Raw genomic sequence first — 23207 nt, forward strand, 5'->3', positions numbered from 1 at the left:
AGGAAGGCCCAAGAAGCTCTTAGTTTATGCATTAGGAGAACAATGGCGAGAAAGTAACTAGCCAAACCTTTTTAGCTGTCAAACTTTAATATGTTGTGTTCAAATTAACTGTCATTAGCCTTGGATGGTTATTGCATGCTTATCTGATGCGATTCGTGCACTTGCGAGTATACTTGGAATGAAATAGATGTTTATTTTGTTCTAAGAAAACACATCAACAAGTTTTTGGCGCCATTGCCGGGGAATGGTGTCTAATATTAATGAATTGATTTGATTAATCATTAGAATTAGGATATATTAGTTAGATTTGTTTTTGTTTAGTTTTTAGTTTAAATAAATGCCATGACTTTACAAGCATATTCTCTACTGATTTGGTATTTGCTTTTGTAGATGCCGAGAGCAACAATGGAAGAAAGAGGAAGAGAAGACGCAAGTAGAGGAATGGCAATGTCAGGCTGAAAGACAGTAAATCAAGCGCTGATTGGGAGGCAACCCAAGCTTTTTCAAGAATCCAAGAGATCAATAGAGACCAAGGAGGCCGCGCCTACACTTGGAGTGTCCAACTTGCATCCGCAAGTAAACAATTCCTCTATTCTAGCTTCATTTGACCATCTTATTTCATTTATGTGTTTATTTGGTTGCAATTTCCCTATTGCTTATTTTGAGCATTCATGCATTTAATTTGTATACATTGAGGGCAATGTATCATTTAAGTTTGGGGGGAAAGCAATGATGTCGTAGCTTGTTTATTAGGTTTTTTTTGTTTTTAAATTTTGAAAAAAAAAAAAATCATTTTGGCTTTAGAGGTCCGGACCTCTAGGGCATTTAAAAAAAAAAAAAAAAAAAAAAAAAAAGGTTTTGTTTCTTTTGCTTTTAAACTTAGGGAGTCAAATCCCACATCAAAATGCAATTTTCTAAAATTCATTCCACCCTAATGATGGAATTGAATCTTTAGAACCTTGTTGCAACATTGTTTTTAAAGTGATTTGAGTCTTTTGTGTGTTTTGGTTAGTTTTTGAGTCCCCAACAAGTTGATTGATTGTTTATGACTTTTGAGAAGCATGTTTAGCATTGTGTGTATGATATGTATTCTTCTTTTTCTAATATTGTTCCATAACCTATTTTATGATTCTATGTGATTGGACCTTATTTCCATGAACTTGAGTTGTGATTTGCTTGATTTAGTGATTCATATGCATCTTAGAGTAGACTTATGTGACCCATGTGAAGTTTTGAGCCTTGTCATTCATTTCGCGAGTGTTGTACATGACTCTATTTTTTTTTTTTTTGTTATTTAAGTCGTTTTATGATCTCATTATTTTTGATCAAATGCTTGAAATGTATATATTTTTTAATCAATGAACTAGAACTTCTTTCTTATTCTAGGCAAAGCATGTCTATAACTACATGAATCTTAGAAGATGATTTTAGGCCATGTTTGTTTTACCTATAGCCTAAAAAGCCAACCCTTATGTGTTTTAACCCTAGTTAACCATTTTGAGCCTTATAGCTTTTTCTTTGTTTACCCATACTATATACCCAAACCCTAAGTTTGGGGGTGCTATACCCCTTTTACCCTATTATGGTATTGCAATGTGTTTTATTGATTGAGGTCGAAAAAAAAAAATGAAAATGCATAGCTTATACAAAAATGTGTTGAGATTGTATGTACACCGTGCCCAAAAAAAAGAAAAAAAAAAAAAAGAAAGAAAGAAATCATTGGGACGGTTTCAAAAGAAGAAGTGGACAAAAGTGTTCAAGTTCAAGCTATGATGTGCAAAGAAGTAAGGTATGCCTCAGAATGTTCTATTGTTCTTGCAATTCCATAGTTTATAGCCCTTTGTTTATCCCTTCCATTTCAATATCATACCTTACCCTAAGCCTTCATTATAACCCCTATGAAGCCCTAATTGATTTTAAGAGAAGTGCAGTTCTTAATGTGGAGTCTAGAAGGGAAGGGAGCTTATGGTTATTTATTTTATTTCAAGTGTTTTGATTTTTCCTTCCTTGAGATCTTGTTTCCTTTCAAATGTGCCTATCTTTCATGCTAATATGTGAGCTACTTCTCTTTGATTACATAACTTCTCTCACATATCCTTTGAGTGCAAAATTCAACCCAATTCTTGAGTGCTTTATTGTTGAGGGTATGCCTTGGTGAGGATTGGAGTTGAATCTATTTTGTATATGTTGATTTATTTCTTGCTTGTCCAACACTTGGGTTATGAAGAGAATGACCTATATGCACAATGGAGGAGTAAGGTATGTTATTTGAAGCAGTATTAGAATTTGAAGAATGAATATTATATATGCCTTGCTCTACTATCTTATTGTTGGTCATACTCATGATGTCATTTGTTGGGAAAGGTAGTTAGTTTGTTTTTGAGTCTTTGAGTCTTTTTCTTTATTTTCTTTGCTCGAGGACTAGCAAAGTCTAAGTTTGGGGGTGTGATGAGTGTTCATTTTACGCTATTTTATGATACTAACTCCCTAACCTAGAGTGTTAGAACTCGATCTTTTTGTGTCTGTTGTCTTGTTTTTGTGTTTTTAGGTTAAATGAAGCAATAATGGAGAAAGAAGCTAAATGAGGCTATTTTGAGCTAAAAATAGAAAAAATGGGAAAAAGAATCTTGAGGGAATTTGCTAGAAGGATCTGGAATCTGGAAGGAATCTTTAGAGAATCTCAGACAGAATCTTTTAGGGAATCTTTTTGGTCAAGGTTGACTTTTGGTCAAAGTCAAAGGTCAAAGGTCAAAGGTCAAAGTCAAAGGTCAAAGGTCAAAGTCAATGGTCAACCGTGCCACATCATCACATGACATGGACTACACATGCAGCCCATGCACTATGGGCCATGCGCATAATCCTAGCCCAAAGGACCAAGGCCATGCGCCTATTGCAAGCCCAATTGGAGGAAGCCCAAGTTGTGCCATTCCAAGGTCCAAGAGCCCAAGTCATACAGCCATGTGCAAGCCATGCGCAAGCCATGCATCCCTAAAGCCCATCACGCCACTTGCTTGATGCAGCCAGCCCATGTTCTTTTAATTGAAACCCTAGCCCATCACGCCTACAAAGAGAAAGCCCAAGGAATCCTAGCTGAAAAAGAAGTCAAAACCTTGGAAAATAGAGCACCAATTTCGACAGCAATTCTGTAATTCTCCAGAACGAATCAGGTAGCATGCCATATATGGTTGGAAAGATACGGATGTTAGCTTCGCAGGGAATTTTACGGATTTCAATTCCGAGTTTTCTAGCTCAAGATATGGTCATTTTAGTGGAGGTAGCGCAGCAGTTCCGCGAGCTGAAAATGGAGTTACGCCCAAAAAGAGCCCAAATCAGCCCAAGGCCCATGTTTGGCCGAAAATTATAAGTCTTGGTGTGCAAGGAATGCACTTATCCGACATTGAAGAGAAAGAGAAATCTCAGCCCCACTCTCCTCTATAAATACATCTCTATAGCTCAAAGAGGGAGAGCTCTCTTTGAAATTTCAGAAACCTTAGCCTCCTTTCTCTCTCTTTCTTTTCTCACGCACCCTAGGAACCCTAGCAGCCCCCATTATTTCTCTTCCCTTGCCGCAGCCACCATCATCTCTCTTTCTTTATTTTTTTTGCTGAACTGAAGGAGGAGGAAGGAGTCAAGCCGCTGCCAACTTGTGCCGCCGCCGCTGCTGTCACCTTGTGCCGCCGCTGCTGCCACCTTGTGCCGCCGCCGCTGCCACCTTAGTGATGTTTTCTTTGTTTTTCTTTTGGAATTCTAATTTTTAATTGTTTTGTTTAATTAGTTTGCTTTTCAACATGGATTGGGAATTTATTTATATTATTCTGATTTTCTTTTCTATTTTAATTATGTAGGTTTATTTATTCTATCTTGCATGTTAGTTGTAGGTTGATTATTGGATTTGCATGCTTTAACAAATCGTTTATCCGTCTCTTGGTCTGTTAGTTTGATGTTTGCACGTATTAAATTTCCACTATCTATTAGAACCCCCGTCACTAGTTGTTTGCATCCTTTGACTGGCCACCTTAGGGTAATTGCATCTAGTTTATCTGTTAGGTTTAGCTGTGAAATAGTCAAAGACACTAAACCACAAGTAACAAGGGAATAAGGGATTATTCTTGGTAGTGGGGTTGGGCGACCTCTATAAGGAAATAGTCAAAGCTTATATGTTGTGCATGTTTGACGTTCTCATAAAACTTAATGACTCCTGCATGGGTAACAGCTGCCTTAGCTTGAACTAGGGAACATGTAGGTTAACTGGCTAAGGAAGGCCCAAGAAGCTCTTAGTTTATGCATTAGGAGAACAATGGCGAGAAAGTAACTAGCCAAACCTTTTTAGCTGTCAAACTTTAATATGTTGTGTTCAAATTAACTGTCATTAGCCTTGGATGGTTATTGCATGCTTATCTGATTTGAAACTGAAAACTTAACATTGCAAGATAGAATAAAGGGTGTGTGCGTGTGGTGATGTGTGCGTGTGTTTCCATCTTCCAAAACCCCTCATTTAGTTATTCTATTGATTAATTGAATTGATTTGCTGTGTATTAACCATTCCCTGTGGGATCGACCTCGTGCTTGTACGCTTTGCTACTGATGCGATTCGTGCACTTGCGAGTATACTTGGAATGAAATAGATGTTTATTTTGTTCTAAGAAAACACATCAACACTATAGGCCCAGAGGACCAGGAGAAGACGACATTTACCTGTCCCTATGGCACTTTTGCCTACAGGCGCATGCCCTTTGGCTTGTGCAATGCTCCAGGTACTTTTCAGCGATGCATGATGAGCATTTTTTCGGATATGGTGGAGCATATAATAGAGGTATTTATGGATGACTTCAGTGTATTTGGTTCTTCTTATGATAAATGCCTACATAATCTTGCTTTGGTTTTAGAAAGATGCCAGGAATGCAATTTGGTTTTGAATTGGGAGAAGTGCCATGTTATGGTACAACAGGGTATTGTTCTTGGCTATGTCATATCCAATAGAGGGATAGAAGTGGATAAGGCCAAGGTTGATCTGGTAAGTAATCTTCCACCACCTTTGACAGTTAAAGATGTGAGATCGTTTCTTGGTCATGCAGGTTTTTACAGGCGGTTCATTAAGGATTTTTCCCAGATAGCTCGGCCTTTGAGTAGATTGTTGGCCAAGGAGGTGCCGTTTGAATTCAATGAGGAATGTCTAGCCGCATTTAATAGATTGAAGACTCTTCTCACATCAGCTCCAGTCATTATGCCTCCTAATTGGAGTTTGCCATTTGAGCTGATGTGCGATGCTTCTGATTATGCTGTGGGAGCTGTGTTAGGGCAGAGAGTGAACAAGATACCACATGTTATCTACTATGCCAGTCGGACTCTCAACGATGCCCAGCTGAATTATTCCACCACAGAGAAGGAGCTTTTGGCTGTCATTTTTGCTTTAGAAAAATTCAGGTCATATCTGATTGGAACTAAAGTGATTGTGTTTTCTGATCATGCAGCGCTTAGGTACCTTCTACAAGAGAAAGATGCGAAGCCCAAGCTGATTAGATGGATTTTGTTGCTCCAGGAGTTTGACCTAGAGATCAAAGATAAGAAGGGCTCAGAGAATGTGGTGGCGGATCACCTTAGTCGATTGGTGCACAGTTCTACTGCAGAGGAGGACATCCTCCCTCTGAATGAGTGATTCCCAGATGAGCAGTTGTTCTCATTGTCTGTTTATGTTCCTTGGTACTCTGATATTGTTAATTATATTGTTACAGGAGAACTTCCAGGTGATATACAGAGAGCTCAGAAGGAGAAGCTCATTAGCACGGCTAAGTATTATATATGGGATGATCCATATCTATTTAAGTGGTGCCCCGACCAGATCATCAGAAGGTGTGTGCCAGAATCTGAGTTTTAGTCTATACTAACTTTTTGTCATTCTGATGCATGTGGAGGACATGGTGGAGCAAAGAAGACGGCCCTAAAAGTGTTGCAGTGTGGTTTTTACTGGCCTAGTTTGTTCAAGGATGCTTATACATTTTGCACCACTTGTGATAGGTGCCAAAAGTTGGGTAACATTTCTTCACGAAATCAAATGCCTCTTAACCCCATTCTTATTGTTGAGATTTTTGATGTCTGGGGCATTGATTTCATGGGCCCATTTCCGTCTTCCAAGGGTTATTTGTATATCTTGCTTGCGGTTGATTATGTGTCGAAATGGGTTGAAGCAATTCCATCCAAGACTAATGATTCTAGAGTTGTCCTCAGATTTCTTAAGGATCATATTTTTGCAAGATTTGGCGCTCCTAGGGCTATTATTAGTGATGGAGGATCTCACTTCAACAACAGGTTATTTGCGGCCTTGCTGAGCAAATATGGTATCAAGCATAAGGTTTCTACACCTTATCACCCCCAGACAAGTGGACAGGCTGAGATCTGTAATAGGGAAATTAAGCAAATTTTGGAGAAGACTGTGAGCCCCTCCCTGAAAGATTGGTCAGATCGCCTCTTAGATGCTCTATGGGCCTATCGTACAGCGTATAAGACTCCCATTGGTATGTCCCCGTACAGGTTGGTTTTTGGTAAGCCATGTCATTTACCTGTTGAATTAGAGCATAAAGCATATTGGGCTATTAAACATTTCAATTTTAAGATGAACGAGGCAGGTGACCATAGGAAGCTACAATTGAGTGAGTTGGAAGAACTCAGGAATGAGGCTTATGAGAGTTCTAGGATTTACAAAGACAAGACTAAGGCCTACCATGACAAGGCCATTTTGAGGAAACATTTCGAAGTGGGTCAGAAAGTCTTGCTTTACAATTCTCGCCTCAGACTCTTTCCAGGTAAACTTCGTTCTCGATGGTATGGTCCATTTACTGTTACTAATGTTTACCCTCATGGTGCAGTCGAGGTCTGCAATACAAAGACAAAGAATACATTCAAGGTGAATGGCCATCGACTTAAGCCTTACTTGGAGGCTAATATGGAGCGTTCGGAGGAGAACATGCTCTTGGAGGATCCTGTTCCATTAGCGTGATGTCCTGCCAAGTCTGCCTGAAGACTCTAAACTTAGCGCTGATTGGGAGGCAACCCAACATTTGGAGAGAAGAAACATTGCCCTATGGCTGTTTGCATGGATATCAGGGAGTTCTTAACCTTGTGCTTTCCTTTAGTTTTTTTTTTTTTTTTGTTGGTTGTGGTCTGTTTTTAGGTCATTAGAGTATTTGTCTTCCTAACTTGAATGATTCATTGCATGCTTAGTTCGAAACATTGAGGACAATGTTTCATTTAAGTTTGGGGGAAGAGTTTTAGGTTTAGGTTTTGAGATTTTCGTTCAAATTTTTGAAAAATACCAAAAATATTTTTGTTTTTATGACCTTTAGGTTCCTATCCACCACTATGATGAATTGCAAATGCTTTGATCTTGCATACTTTGGTCGAATTGGTGAAACCAGTTCTTTTGATTATTCTTTTGACATATAACTCATTTTGAGCATATTTGAGCTATCTTTGTGTGGATTACAATGCCGGTATAGTTTAGACTGAAAATGATTGCATGCTTGTATGATCTAGGCTTCTAGTGAACTTATATACCCCTTGTGAGATTCGAGCTTTAATTCTTCTGTTTTGAGGGTTATATGCTAATACTCCATACGTTCATTGAATATCTAGAGTTTGCATGATCTCATTATCTTTCACTTGATCAAATGCTTGAAATGTGCATTATTTTAAATCAAATGATAGAACTTCCATCTCAATTTAATTGAAGCATGTTGTAACTACATGGAACCTAGGAAATGATTTAGGCCTTCTTTGTCTCGTTTGTGCCATTCTAGCCATCCTTTTTGTGTTCATTTATACCCCTAGTTGCTTTGTTGAGGCTTGTCAGCCTTTTTGTTTCTTAACCATGTTACCCGTGCCAGCCCCTAGTTTGGGGGAAGTACCCTTCCATTGTGTGTATCTACCCATACTTAAGGGATTGTAGAGAACTGGATTAGGATAATTGTTCATTTGTGTGCAAGGCTTGGGAATAATGTGGAAAAGAAAAGAAAAGGAATTGAATATGTTGCCGTGCCCAAAAGAAAATAGAAAAAAAAAAAGAAAGTGAAAAGGGTAGGCATGTGTATCACAAGTGTGCAAATTCAAGAATGCAAGCCTTGTTGCCAAAGTGTATAAGAATGAAATGACAACGTAAAACCTGATTCTCTATGGTTCCCTTAAGTCTTTGTGTTTACCATACCTTTCTTGTTAAAACCTTTCACCGTTAGCCCCATTACAACCCATATGTAAAAGTCCTATATGATTTTAGGTGAAGTGTAGTCTTAATGTGGAGATTAGATGGGATGGAAGCATATTGTATTTTGATTTGATTTCAGGTATTTGGTATCTTTCATGAGATCATTATTCTTTCACTTGTGCTTTCATTCTTACATATATGTGAGTAATTTGAATTTGTATGCATAAACTCGCTCACATATGCCTTTTGAGGGAATCACTATTTAACCAATATCTCAGTGCTTTATTTGTGAGTGACTATCTTTGTGAGAATTGAAGTGACACTAGTTGCTTGTGATTACTCAAGTTGCTTGAAAGTTCAGATTGAAAACTATGTTGATATTGTCTTACGCACATGATACTTTAACCTTGTTGATTGTGAGTTAATGTTGGCATTTGGTAATCTCTGGAACTAGTATGTAATCTATTTGATTGAGTTATGAATGATCAAGCATACCCGAGATTTTTGGTGGACGGTTAGGTTGTTTTTGGAGTCTTAGTGTAGTTTTGTTTTGTTTTGCTAGGGACTAGCAAAGGTTAAGTTTGGGGTAATTTGTTAGGTCCTTAAATGTTTGCATTTTAGGCCCTCTATCTTCATGTATTTAGTACTTAGTCCCTATATTTTATGTTATTTATTTGTGTTTTTCTCTTTTGTAGGTGGAAAGCCCATAGGAATTAAATGGATGCAAATCAGCCCATTTTGAGCTTAAAAGAATATGTGCTGTTTTAAGGGAAACCCAAGATCAAGAGAGGGTCCAAGAGCATGAAGAAATGGAAGCCCAGCCCAAACCACATAGGAAGTGGTGTGGTTGCTAGAAGAAAAGGGCTGGCCGCACCTTGCAAGGCTTTCCTTTCCTAATTGGGCTTTAAAAATCAGATTGGATATAACCTGATTTATTTCATTTTAATTCCTGATTTATTGGAGGCCCATTAGGGGAGGAAATCAGCTACATGCAAGCCCATAGGGGTCAGCTACACCATGCGCAAGAGAGGGAAACCCTAGGGCCTTGCGCAAGTCACTTAAGCCCAAGAAGCCAAGCCCATGCCGCATCTTCCTAGCTTGGAAACCCTAGCTGGCCGCACATCCTTCCTTCCCAAAACCCTAGCTGCTGCACACCTTTATATATACATCTCTTTCTCTCATTTTTCGAGGTTCAGACATTGGAAAAATCAGAAAATAGAGGGAGAGAGGCTGCTGGAGGCGTGAGCTCTCCTTTGGGGTGTATTCTCTTCTTCTTTTCTTTTCTTGTAATTGTTAGATGAAAAACATGATTTCGTGGCTGTTCTTGTTTTCTAGCATGAACTAATCACGTTTTCTAGGGCCTAGGATTCAGCCCTAGGCCGAATATTCAATGGATTGGTGATGTAGTTGCTGTTTATTTAATTCCATGGATTTGATGATTTTGATTTCACTTTTATCATTGTTCTCTATGTGTTTATAATCCTTGATTGATCACCTAGGGTTATTGCATCTAGAATTTAATCAATTTAGGGTGAGGACAACCAATCAGCCCCTAATACAAGTGATAAACAACTTAGGATTTAGTAATTGGCTGAATTCTAATTGTGTGAAATCAATACTAATGCACCTAAGGTAGACGCCATGCCTTAGGGTTTTATTTGCATTCATAATCTCATTTGTGTGTTAATGGACCTTGCTGCGTTCTTAGGTAGATGCCATGCCTAGGTTGCATTTAGGGTACCAAACTAGGGTAGACGCCATGCACTAGTTTGTACATTTGGGGAATCATGCATTTCATGCTATGCCATAGGTGAATATGCGAATGCATTCATCAATAGGAATTAAAGGTTTCAGAAATTGCACCATGACATTGGATATGAGGTCTAGTGGTAAAGTCCTAGAGTCCTAGTATCATCTACCAATCTATTTCCACAAGATAATTTGCTGTTTCATACTCTTTGCTAGTCGCGCATCTTAGTTTTTGTTTAGGTATAATTTTCTGTTTTCAAGTCATACAAACTCCCTCCCATTCGTGTGTGTGTGCGTGCGGTTTATTTCAAGTGAGCAGCTGCCCTAGGCGTGACAACTTGGGCAGCCACTCGTGTCTTGTTTTCTTGGTTCTTTTTAGCACTCGGATTATCATTTAAAGATCAACAATAGTCCTCGTGGGATCGACCTTGCTTGCCATCTATATTATATATAGATTCGTGCACTGCGAGTATTAAAATTTAAAACGAACACTCACCTTGCCGTGAGTTCCTCCTGCTTGCTAGGTGCCTCCTTCTTCCTCTCTCCTTGCCGCAGCCACCCTAATGTTTGCACCTCTGATTTTGTTTCTTTTTCCTTCTAGTTTTCTATTTTATTGTTGGTTTATGCTACTGAAATTAATTAGTTTATGATTCTGAATTTATTTAGTGCATGGTTCTGATTTCTTTTAGTTTATGCAATTTAATTTAGTTGTTTAGTTTATGCTTTTAGTTTTGCGTTTCTGATTTCCTTTAGCAAGCATGAATTGGGACTTTGTTTATCGTTTCTGTTTTGTTTTATTTAAATTAAGTATGTAGGTTAGTTATTCTATCTTGCATGTTAGTCGTAGGTCGATTAATGGATTTGCATGTTCTAACAAATCGTTTACCCGTCTCTTGGTCTGTTAGTTTGATGTTTGCATGTATTAAATTTCCACTATCTATTAGAACCCGTCACTAGTTGTTTGCATCCTTTGACTGGCCACCTTAGGGTAATTGCATCTAGTTTATTTGTTAGGTTTAGCTGTGAAATAGTCAAAGACACTAAACCACAAGTAACAAGGGAATAAGGGATTATTCTTGGTAGTGGGGTTGGGCGACCTCTATAAGAAAATAGTCAAAGCTTATATGTTGTGCATGTTTGACGTTCTCACAAATCTTAATGACTCCTGCATGGGTAACAGCTGCCTTAGCTTGAACTAGGGAACATGTAGGTTAACTGGCTAAGGAAGGCCCAAGAAGCTCTTAGTTTATGCATTAGGAGAACAATTGCGAGAAAGTAACTAGCTAAACCTTTTTAGCAGTCAAACTTTAATATGTTGTGTTCAAATTAACTGTCATTAGCCTTGGATGGTTATTTCATGCTTATCTGATTTGAAACCGAAAACTTAACATTGCAAGATAAAATAAAGGGTGTGTGCGTGTGGTGATGTGTGCGTGTGTTCCATCTTTCCAAAAACCCCCCATTTAGTTATTCTAGTGATTAATTGCATTGATTTATTGTATATTAACCATTCCCTGTGGGATCGACCTCGTGCTTGTACGCTTTGCTACTGATGCGATTCGTGCACTTGCGAGTATACTTGGAATGAGATAATTGCTTATTTTGTTCTAAGAAAACACATTCAACATCAGTCACTCATCCAGCTCGATCCTTCTCTCTCACTCAAGCCAACTCTTGCGATCTTTCTCCCTCACCCAGCTCAATCCTTCTTCCTTAGACTTCCAACGTCGCCACTGCCAGAAGTCCTTGGCGTTGGTGCGTGGCTCTCATTCTCCCTCCTCTCTTTGGCGTTGGTGGCATCCTTGGGTTACTGCATTAAGTGTGGAAATTGTAAGCTCAATCCCTCCTCGATCTCTTGCACCCTTTCCCCTTCTATGTACGTCCTCCTCCTGGGTTTCTTATTTCTGAAAATAGGGTTTCAAATTAGGGGGTTTTTTGTGGTTTTTGTTTTTCTTCAAATTTGGGGGTTTCTTGGGTTCGTTTTCTTCTTGAAATTAGGGGTTTTCTTGGTTTTCAGTTTCTCTATCTTTCTCCTGTGGGTTTTAAGTTTTATTGGTGAATAATTCCATCGATTTGGGTCTATTTTCAACAGGGTTCGATTGGGTTTCTTTGATATCTCTGAGGTTTCCTTCACTTTCTCAGAAAGTAGGATTGAATTGAAGGTGAGTATATGAGTATATTCTCTCAGTATATTCTTAACAGTTGGCGCTGTCATCACTCCAACTTCCATAAATTACACTACCTGCATTTCTTGAACATTTCCCTTGGTGTTTCTAAAGGAGGTTTGTGCGCATATGGAGGTTGTTCTCTCCCAGGATGTACAGCAGTGGGACACTTTGTCTGACTCCGAGAGACTTTATAAGCCATGTCCTGGCATTTTTTGCGGCATCTGATGGGATTGTTTTGGAGAATTTGGCTGCAAGATTTCTAAAAATGATGTTCAGATTCCAGAGGTGATTTATTTGCTATGCTCTATTCTTTATTTGAATTTCCCAATACCTAAAATTCCACTATTTGTCTTCCCTCTTTAACCCCATAATTTTTGAATTGTTGATGATTTATCACTTATTAGACTAATATCTGATTTTGTTTTCTCCTAGTTGACCAACTAACATCAAGCTTCTTGTTCTTCACAGGCTCAGGCATTCTATGGATTTCAACTTGCAATGGAGAATATTCTCTCTGGTGGAGCTTCAAACATGGTTTCTGTGGTTTCCTCTCTTTATGATATATGGGGCCATCTGACTAATGGGTTTTTTGTTTTTTTTGTTTTTAATATTGCAACCATCAGAGATGTACAGCTTGCTTTTATAGACATACATCAAGGATCCAACGGAGAAGCATAGATTGTTTAATGCAATTGAAAACATTGCTTGTGTTTCTAGGAAGACTAACTGGGCTTTGGATTGGATACACAGGTATTCATACATTTTTCTTATGTAAATCATGCTTTAAGAAAAGTTGGCACGTTTATGGGTTTTGAGTGTTTCGCAATTGGTTAAAAAATGGAGACAATACATTTTTTTTTTTGGTATGGTTGTATTTGTTTGTGCATGATATATCCAATCATGTGCATTTTACAGTTGTAAATGAGCATTAATTTGCAACAATCATGTACTTGATGTGTTAACCTAGAAGTCCTCTGGTACTTTAAAAATCCATGTTAAAAATTGGACTGAGTAGTGAACTGGTTTTTTTCCTTGAGTTGTGTAGGAGGCCCATGGCATGGCATTTATATCAAACTCTGAATATGACATATGCAATACTTTGAGGTTCCACTTGTATGATATTACATGTAGTGTCTCTGTAGGTTCAAAGTTTGCATATGGGAGTGACAAAAGTTAGTTACATTGCCTGCATTTCTTGAAAATTTCACTTGGTGTTTCTAAAGGAGGTTTGTGCTCATATAGAGGGAGGAAAAATATTTATATCTAATTGGGAATATACACATTTTAACCATGTATTATTTAGTTTCGAACAAAACTAAGAGCTCCATTTGCTACATTCCGTAAATTTAAAAGTTGTCTTTGTTTAGCCCTTCTGATTGTTTAATCAAGCTTCTCTTTGTAGTTAGTACATATTGTCTGTTTGATTGGAAGCAAGACAGCTGTTGCTTAAAACAATTTCTTATTCTGCATGATGTGCAGTTCTAATTCATTTGCATAAAGACTTGTTGCTTTTGCATGTGAAGGAATCTTCTTCTCAAGAAGGTAGTCTTTATAACAAATAATGGATCACATACTCTCTCTTTTTTTTGTTGGTTTTGCTGTAATTCATAGGCTTAAGTTTATATGTTAATGGTTTTTTTTATGAGGCTTGTATGACCTTTTTTTGTTTATTTTATTTACCCTTTCCCCTTTTGTCTATTGTTCATTTGTGCTTCTCAGCTTCTGTGCCATATTTTGGCTTAAAAAGAGGGCATTGTTGCAGGTTTGACATTCTCAAATGAGCTTATTTCTAGAAATGAAGGTCTCCACTGTGATTTTGCTTTCCTTTTATACAGGTAAGTTATGTTTTTTAATGTTTCTTGATATTTGAGTTTCACATGTTAGAAACTTGAAATATATTTTTGATAAAAAAATGACATATATAAACTTCATTTGCTCATTTTGTTACGGAAACAACTACATTGGGAAAAATTAGTTCATGGCATTGTACATGAAGCTGTCGAGATTGAGACCCAGTTTGTGTGTAAGGCCCTCCCATATGCATTGATTGGCATGAACTCAAATCTGATGAGCCAGTATATATATAAAATTTGTGGCTGATCAACTCTTGATATTTCTCTATAATTTGTTTCTTTTTTTTTTTCTTTTAAATTCCTAAGAAATTAAAGGCAGTTGTGTTTTATTTATATCTTTATTGTTAGTGTAAGACACCAATATTAATATCATAAAATGTTTTCTCCCTCCCAGGTTGCATTAAGGTACCAGAGGAAGTACAATGTGGAAAATCCTTTTGATTTGATGAAGTTCATTTCTTTGCAGTGAGTATTTTGAGAATGTGATTTACTTTATTTTTGTTTCATTTTTGAACTGGTTGACTGATAATTGTACAAATGAACATCCTGCATGAGTATTTTACTTGATTTGTAAGGGTTTATGAGTAATCCATATGCTTTTGTCTGTAATCTATTATGAAATAATAGTTGTAGCATCTCAATTAGTGATTTGACTATATATAGGTTTGTTATCATGAAAGTGACTCATTGTTTTTATAGAAATTTTTTATGGGGTATAATTCATTAGAAAGTCTGGTGTGTGTGGAAGGACCATTTTTCTTCTTTTTCAAGTTTAGATTACTGATGTCTGCTAAATAATGTCCATACTTTTCCTCTCGTTTATCTTCTATCCTAGTATGACTCTTCCTTGTGCTTGGCATCAATACGCTTACTTGTAGGCTACCTAGCTTATTTTATAATGGTTTGATGATCTTCTATTTAAGTATTAATCTCCGAGAACTGTGAGTCACTGTTGAATGTTTTCTTAGAACAAAATAAACAATTATCTCATTCTAAGTTTACTCGCAAGTGCACGAATCGCATCAGTAGCAAAGCGTACAAGCACGAGGTCGATCCCACAGGGAATGGTTAATAAACAACAAATCAATGCAATTAATCACTAGAATAACTAAATGGGGGGTTTTGGAAAGATGGAACACACGCACACATCACCACACGCACACACACTTTATTCTATCTTGCAATGTTAAGTTTTCGGTTTCAAATCAGATAAGCATGCAATAACCATCCAAGGCTAATGACAGTTAATTTGAACACAACATATTAAAGTTTGACAGCTAAAAAGGTTTGGCTAGTTACTTTCTCGCCATTGTTCTCCTAATGCATAAACTAAGAGCTTCTTGGGCCTTCCTTAGCCAGTTAACCTACATGTTCCCTAGTTCAAGCTAAGGCAGCTGTTACCCATGCAGGAGTCATTAAGTTTTATGAGAACGTCAAACATGCACAACATATAAGCTTTGACTATTTCCTTATAGAGGTCGCCCAACCCCACTACCAAGAATAATCCCTTATTCCCTTGTTACTTGTGGTTTAGTGTCTTTGACTATTTCACAGCTAAACCTAACAGATAAACTAGATGCAATTACCCTAAGGTGGCCAGTCAAAGGATGCAAACAACTAGTGACGGGGGTTTTAATAGATAGTGGAAATTTAATATGTGCAAACATCAAACTAACAGACCAAGAGACGGATAAACGATTTGTTAGAACATGCAAATCCATTAATCAACCTACAACTAACATGCAAGATAGAATAAATAAACCTACATAATTAAAATAGAAAAGAAAATCAGAATAATATAAATAAATTCCCAATCCATGTTGGAAAGCAAACTAATTAAACAAAACAATTAAAAACTAGAATCAAACAAAAGAAATAAGAATTCCAAAACAAAAATAAAAGAACATCCCTAGAGAGTGGCAGCAGCGGCGGCACAAGGTGGCAGCGGCGGCACAAGGTGGCAGCGACGGCACAAGGTGGCAGCAGCGGCGGCGCAAGATGGCACTCCTCCTTCCTCCTAGGGTTCAGCACAAAAATAAAGAGAAGAGGTAGAGGGCTGGTGGCTGTGGCTTGAAAGGAATAGAAAAGAAAGAAAGGAGGCTAGGGTATTGGCGGCTACAAGAGAGAGAGAAAACAACTAGGGTTTCTGAAATTTCAGAGAGAGCCCCCCCTCTTTGAGCTATAGAGATGTATTTATAGAGGAGAGTGGGGCTGAGATTTCTCTTTCTCTTCAATGTGGGATAAGTGCATTCCTTGCACACCAAGACTTATAATTTTCGGCCAAACATGGGCCTTGGGCTGATTTGGGCTCTTTTTGGGCGTAACTCCGTTTTCAGCTCGCGGAACTGCTGCGCTACCTCCACTAAAATGACCATATCTTGAGCTAGAAAACTCGGAATTGAAATCCGTAAAATTCCCTGCGAAGCTAACATCCGTATCTTTCCAACCATATATGGCATGCTACCTGATTCGTTCTGGAGAATTACAGAATTGCTGTCGAAATTGGTGCTCTATTTTCCAGGGTTTTGACTTCTTTTTCAGCTAGGATTTCTTGGGCTTTCTCTTTGTAGGCGTGATGGGCTAGGGTTTCCTTGGGCTTTGGCATGTGGGCTGCATGACTTGGGCTCTAGAGTTGGCGCATGGCTTGCATGGCATGCGCATGCATGCATGGGCTGCCACCTCACCATTCTTGTGGATTTCGACTTCACCTAGGCCCAAAGCCCAATTGACTTCATGACATGATATGGTTGACCCTTGACCATTGACTTTGAATTCCAATTTTACCCCTCTCTCCCTCTTGGATTCGAATTCATTTCTTTCCTCCATTTGATTCCATGGATGTCCACCACCTTCTAGAAGCTTCTGGAACCTTGACTTGATTGAGTTGACTTTGACCAACCTTTCCTAGTCCAACTAGGATTTCTTGTAAATGAAAGATTCCTTATCCATTTTGACTTCTCGTAATGACCATATTGCCCCTGAAGTCTCCTAGTGTCATTAGGACTCCTTTCCCTAGTAGGGTTAGGTTTCCTAGTTCAACCAGGAATTCCTGTTCCAATAAGGATTTCTCATTTCTGGCTCGACAATGATGGTTCTGGACTTGATGTTTCCTAGTGTGACTAGGAATCCTCATTTGACTAGGAATTTAGCTCTTTTCCTAGTTTGACCAGGAATTGACCCATTTTCCTAGTTTGACCAGGAAATGTCCCAAAACGGCTCCATTTGCTCCAATTTCCTATTTATGCTTCATTCGACCTAAAACCACAAAAACAAGACAACAGACACAAAAAGATCGAGTTCTAACACTCTAGGTTAGGGAGTTAGTATCATAAAATAGCGTAAAATGAACACTCATCACACCCCCAAACTTAGATTTTGCTAGTCCTCGAGCAAAGAAAATAAAGAAAAAGACTCAAAAACTTAAAAATAAACTAACTTTCCCAACAAATGACATCATGAGTATGACCAACAATAACATAGTAGAGCAAGGCATATATAATATTCATTCTTCAAATTCTAATACTACTTCAAATAACATACCTTAGTCTTCCATTGTGCATATAGGTCATTCTCTTCATAACCCAAGTGTTGGACAAGCAAGAAATAAATCAACATATACAAAATAGATTCAACTCCAATCCTCACCAAGGCATACCCTCAACAATAAAGCACTCAAGAATTGGGTTGAATTGTGCACTCAAAGTATATGTGAGAGAATTTATGTAATCAAAGAGAAATAGCTCACATATTGTCATGAAAGATAGGCACATTTGAAAGGAAACAAGATCTCAAGGAAGGGAAAATCAAAACACTTGAAATAAAATCAATAACCATAAGCTCCCTTCCTTCCTAGACTCCACATTAAGAACTGCACTTCTCTTAAAATCAATTAGGTCTTCATAGGGGTTATAATGAAGGCTTAGGGTAAGGTATGATATTGAAATGAAAGGGATAAACAAAGAGCTATAAACTATGGAATTGCAAGAACAATAGAACATTCTGAGGCATACCTTGCTTCTTTGCACATCATAGCTTGAACTTGAACACTTTTGTCCACTTCTTCTTTTGAAACCGTCCCTACGATTTCTTTCTTTTTTTTTTTTTTTTTTTTTTTTTTTCAAGGGCACGACATATACTGTGAGACCCAAAATTTTCCAAATTTATTTTGGAATTTTTCTTTAATTTCTAGAATTTTTCTAGAAATTTGTTTGGCGGAAAATCGTATTTTTCACCTTAAGCTTTAATTGTTTGACCAACTTTGACTAGAGTTTTGACCCAAGTTAGACCTTTAGAAGGTGGTACTTTTACTCACGAACCCAACGGAGCAAGTCTCGTATTATTCCGAGTCCGGGAGATTATTTTATGAATTTCCCAAAATTTCATTTTTAAAAGCATTTTATCTTAGTTTGTGGAGCTTGAAATTTTCGAAATTTTTCTAAAGGGAAAATTGGTAATTTGACCTCATAGTTAATTAGTACTAGTCGATACGAGTCCGTAGTATTTTTCGGGGTATTTTTCCGAGTCCCGAGCTATTTTTAATTAATTTTTGAAGTTGAGAAAAATAGGAAAAAGAAAATAAAATAGGAAAAACACCAGATCGCGCCACGTGGCACGATCTGGAGCGTCTAACGATGCATGGCAGCAAGATCTGATGGCTGCATGTGCAGCCAAGTGTCAAAGCCTTCGCCACGTGTCAATTTCTCATTAGTCAAAGTTATGACGGTTGACTTGAGTCAACCCAGTCAACTCGGATGAGTCAACCGAGTTGACTCACTCACTCACCCTATAAATAGTGGCGTGAACCCCAGCTGATCCTCACAAATTCAGCCGCACGCTTCCCAAGAGAGAGCTTCTCTCTCCTCTCTCCTCCTTTCTCTCTCTTCTTCAATCTTGTTTTGAGTTTATCTTGAGTTCTGGAGCTCCGATCGACGATCCGATTTCGCCTACGCAATCGTGGCGACGAGCTCTTCAATTCTAGTAGTGTGAAGGCTATGTTTTGGTGAAGTTTTAAAAAAATCATTTCTGAGCTCCATAGGTAATTTCTTGATCCCTGTCGAATTTCTGCTAAAATTTTGTTAAATAAATCTCTTGTTAATTAGGCTATTTTAATCTTATTATTTAGCAAGTCTAGTAGTACCGAGACTCTGCTCGTGGGAAGTCTTCAACAGGTATACCCTTAACCCAGCTTATTTGATTTGCTGTTGTTTAAGTGGTGGTTATAGACGAAACACCGTTTAACTGTTGTTATTAAATGAACTTAATAAATATTGAGGCCATATCAGTGGTAACCAAATAACGTGATGACTAAGGTCAGTCCATGAGCATACATGCGTTGGGTACTGAGCCAGAGCTCCCTCAGTTTCCCCATGCACTGACCTGGTCACGTTGTAAGGTTCATATCTGATCAACCTCCTCGACAATAAATTAAAATAAACTTAGAAACCACACGGTCTGACATGACTGTCTGCCTCGGGGAGCAGGGTCATGCCGGATCAAGAATTTAGAGAAGCCTAGCAAGTTACGCTAGTGCCAAACCTCTAAATTTTACCTGGTCTTAATAGACAAGGCCGAGAGTACGTTTAGTACGTTCCTAATAGCTGTCGTCGGATTCGGATCTCCAGTTTCCCAACAGGTACAAGTGGGACCCAGACACAGGAAAGGGATCAGGCAAGGGACACACTTTGGTAAAACAGGTAGGGGGAAAGTACCATATCCCGGTTATTGGATTTCCTGCCTATTTTCGTACTATATGTATATGAAAATGTCTTTCACAGAGAATGTGCATGATTTTTGTATGGCATATTTGTGTGATTTTCTGTGTGATACCTTGAACGACCTGAGAGTAACGGGCACGTGTTGTGACCTTGGGTTTCGATCCCCTAAACCTCCGGAGGGGTAAGTACGGACTGGTTAGTCGAATGTCCTTCTGGGGAGGCTAACCAATGTGGTATTACCAGGTAAATGGATACTCTCACCACAGTATCGAGGTGGTGGTTGAATTTCCGATACTGGTGGTTGGCCTGTATGTGATCGGTCGCAGGTATGTTTCTGAACTATGTCACGTGACAGGAAGGATTTTCACTGAAAAAGATGTATGAGCATGCAAAGGCTTTACTCACTGATTATTGGCATAACTATCTTTATCATTACTGGTTTTGGTTACAATATTATTGATATTGATACCCTGTTTTTGGGTGTGCATTGCTTTTAAACTGTTTTCCTTGAAATCCTATATTTTTGAGTATTGCTTTCAAACCTAACCAGGATTTTCCCTCGAGGGGAAGCGATGAACGTATGTGACGCTTACCCCCTACTGTACTCTTGTGAGTGCAGATAATCCAGTTGTTGGAGACCAAGATTGAGGTCGTGGGTGTGGCACTTGCAGCTTGTCAGTTTCAGTCTTGCTATCTAGTTTAGATCCTTTCTTTGGATCTGTGGTGGTGTTTCTCTTTCATCCTCGTAGGTGGCATATCCCAATGGCTATCCATGAGTCCAATTTGTTGCACCACTTTGTTGAAGACTGAATCACTCTGGCGTGGGTTGGACTATCCTGACATATCTGTTTATCTACTGTTTTATTATGTAGCATTAGGGTTAGTGTATTTGAAACACATAACCCTCACGGGTTGGTACTCTTTACTGTTATTTATAATATGAGGCATTTTCAGTAATTTCTTCCGTTGTATTTTTACTACTCTGATCCAACCCGGGTTCTTCAATAAAAAGGGCTTAACTCGTTTTAGAGAGCTTGGGAATATAATACTCGGGGTAAGGGGTATTATAGTCTCAGGATCTTTAAGACGGGTGCCGCTGTGGTGTTCCCAGTTTCGGGGCGTCACAGAAAAAGTGGTATCAGAGCGGTACGACCTAAAATAATAATAATAATAATAAATAAATAGATAACTTTGTAAGATTGTTAGTAGATTATTTTTACTAATATGCAGGATATGCCAACCCAGAGCCGATTCAGCAGATTCCTTCGAAGTTTCCAACCAAACACATTCTTCGATAAGTCTTTCCCTTGAAACACTTTTGTTCCTTGTATTATTTGTGTCAATCATTCCCTTATTTGTTTTCAGTCTTGCTGACAAGATGCCACCCCGTTTCGATCGAACTAACAGTAATGCCAATAATCGGTTCGACCCACAACAAATGGCTGAATTTATGCAGGCTTTCTTTGCTCAACAAGCTGGTAACCGTCTCACTCCCGCTGAACGTGAAGATAAGCGACGAGGCGAGTACTTAGATCGTTTCCTTAGGACTAAGCCGATGAAGTTTCACGGAAGTTCCGAACCCGATTTAGCTGAGAATTGGGTTACGCACATCGAGAAGAAGCTCGAGTCGATTAACGCACCAGATGAGTACAAGATCTGGCTAGCTACACATGTGTTTGAAGGCGAAGCTGACGGATGGTGGAGATGCATTAGGCACCGAGAAAATATTAACACTATGACTTGGGAAGGATTTAGGGAATTGTTCTACGACAGATATTTTCCCGAGCCACTGCAGATGACAAAGATGAAGGAATTCATGGATCTAGAGCAGGGAAACATGACTGTTTCTGAATACGTGGGAAAGTTTACTGAACTTGGACGTTTCGTCCCATCTACCATGAATGATGAGAAGGCAAAGACTGTCAGATTTCTGCAAGGTCTGAAGAACGGGATTCGCCAATACTTGGCAAGTCAAAGGTTTACAGTTTTCAAAGATGTGGTCAATGCTGCTTATGCTCAGGAGCAGGATTTCCTTGCAACTAGACAGAAAGGGGAAATTGCGAGGTCTGAGGGAACAAGACTAGGAAAAAGAAGAAATTTTCAGAGGGGAGGACCCTCTCGAAACCAAAGAAACTGGAAGAAGACTAGACTTCAAATTTGTTTCCAGTGTGGAGGTGAAGGCCACTACAGAAATAATTGTCCTACTAGAACACAGCAGAATGCCCCCAGGCCACAACCACAGATACAGGCTGTACCACAACCATTTAGAGCTCAACCATTGCAACATGCACTACCACAACCCAACAATCGTGGAGGACAAGGAAGAGGTGGCGGAGGAAGACCACAACCAGCTAGAGGAGGACGAGTTTTTGCAGTAAGAGCTAACCAGGAAGAAGCCCCACTTGACGGTACTATACTGCTCTTTAATACTGAAGTAAGAATTTTGTTTGATACGGGTGCTTCACATTCATTTGTCTCTGTTAGCTTTACTGAGGAATTAGGATTGCATGCTGAACCTTTAGCTGAAACCATCCACATGAGTACACCCATTGGAACAACAACCGAAGTAGATAGAATTTACCAATCTTGCCAACTAGTAGTCCAAAACCGAGTCTTGACAGCAAACCTATACCCTTTGAACATGGATTACTACGACCTTATTCTAGGAATGGATTGGTTACAAGAAAATCAGGCACAGATCGATTGTGAGAAAAGAAAAGTGAAGGTAGTCACGAGTAACAGAGAAGAGGTGATCATCCGATTGCACAAACCGCTACAACCCATCAACCCATTGCTGAGAGTTTGTTTCAAAAGCAAGAAAGTTATGCTATGCTATTCACTCATCCTTTCCACACAAGCCAAGCAGAAGGAAGATAAACCAATACCAGTGGTAGACGAATACCCAGACGTTTTTCCAGAAGATCTGCCCGGAATCCCACCAACAAGAGAAGTAGAATTCAAGATTGAACTTGTACCAGGCACTCAACCTATTTCAATCCCGCCCTACCGCATGGCACCAGCTGAGATGGTGGAGCTGAAGAAGCAATTAGACGACTTGAAGGAGAAGGGCTTTATCAGAGAAAGTATATCACCATGGGGAGCCCCTGTTCTATTCGCCAAAAAGCATGATGGAACATTGCGACTCTGCATAGACTACCGGAAGCTGAACCAAGTCACAATAAAGAACAAGTATCCATTGCCTAGAATTGACGAGCTATTTGATCAACTTAGTGGAGCGAAGTACTTCTCAAAGATTGATCTCAGATCCGGCTACCATCAACTCAGAGTTCGAGACGAAGACGTCCCAAAGACTGCTTTTCGTACCAGATACGGACATTATGAGTTCGTTGTGATGCCGTTTGGATTGACAAATGCACCTGCCGCATTCATGGACCTGATGAACCGAGCATTCCGTCCATACTTGGACAAATTTGTTATTGTCTTCATCGACGACATCCTGATTTACTCCAAGAGTAAGGAAGAGCATGAAGAGCATCTGAGAATTGTTCTACAGACATTACTTCAAAAG

The 23207-nt window shown here is 38.9% G+C and overlaps 1 protein-coding gene, 1 long non-coding RNA gene and 1 pseudogene across 2 annotated transcripts; all 3 read left to right on the top strand.

Annotated features, from left to right (window-relative positions):
- Nucleotides 1–12237: 12237 nt before the first annotated feature.
- Nucleotides 12238–14433, top strand: LOC147277676 (ribonucleoside-diphosphate reductase small chain A-like; annotated as a pseudogene).
- Nucleotides 14434–18800: 4367 nt separating this feature from the next.
- LOC147277677 (uncharacterized) lies at nt 18801–20105 on the top strand. The gene is made up of 3 exons (XR_015124049.1): nt 18801–18999; nt 19087–19132; nt 19586–20105. It is a non-coding gene; the product is annotated as an uncharacterized LOC147277677 (long non-coding RNA).
- Nucleotides 20106–21116: 1011 nt separating this feature from the next.
- LOC147277678 (uncharacterized) lies at nt 21117–22632 on the top strand. The gene is made up of 2 exons (XM_086255690.1): nt 21117–22478; nt 22597–22632. Exons 1-2 carry the CDS (start codon nt 21117–21119, stop codon nt 22630–22632), a joined length of 1398 nt encoding a protein of 465 aa, XP_086111816.1.
- The last annotated feature ends 575 nt before the right edge of the window (nt 22633–23207 follow it).

The sequence above is a fragment of the Dryas octopetala genome, chromosome 8 (genome assembly GCF_963921425.1).
Source record: "Dryas octopetala chromosome 8, drDryOcto1.1, whole genome shotgun sequence".
Classification (NCBI taxonomy): Eukaryota; Viridiplantae; Streptophyta; class Magnoliopsida; order Rosales; family Rosaceae; genus Dryas; species Dryas octopetala.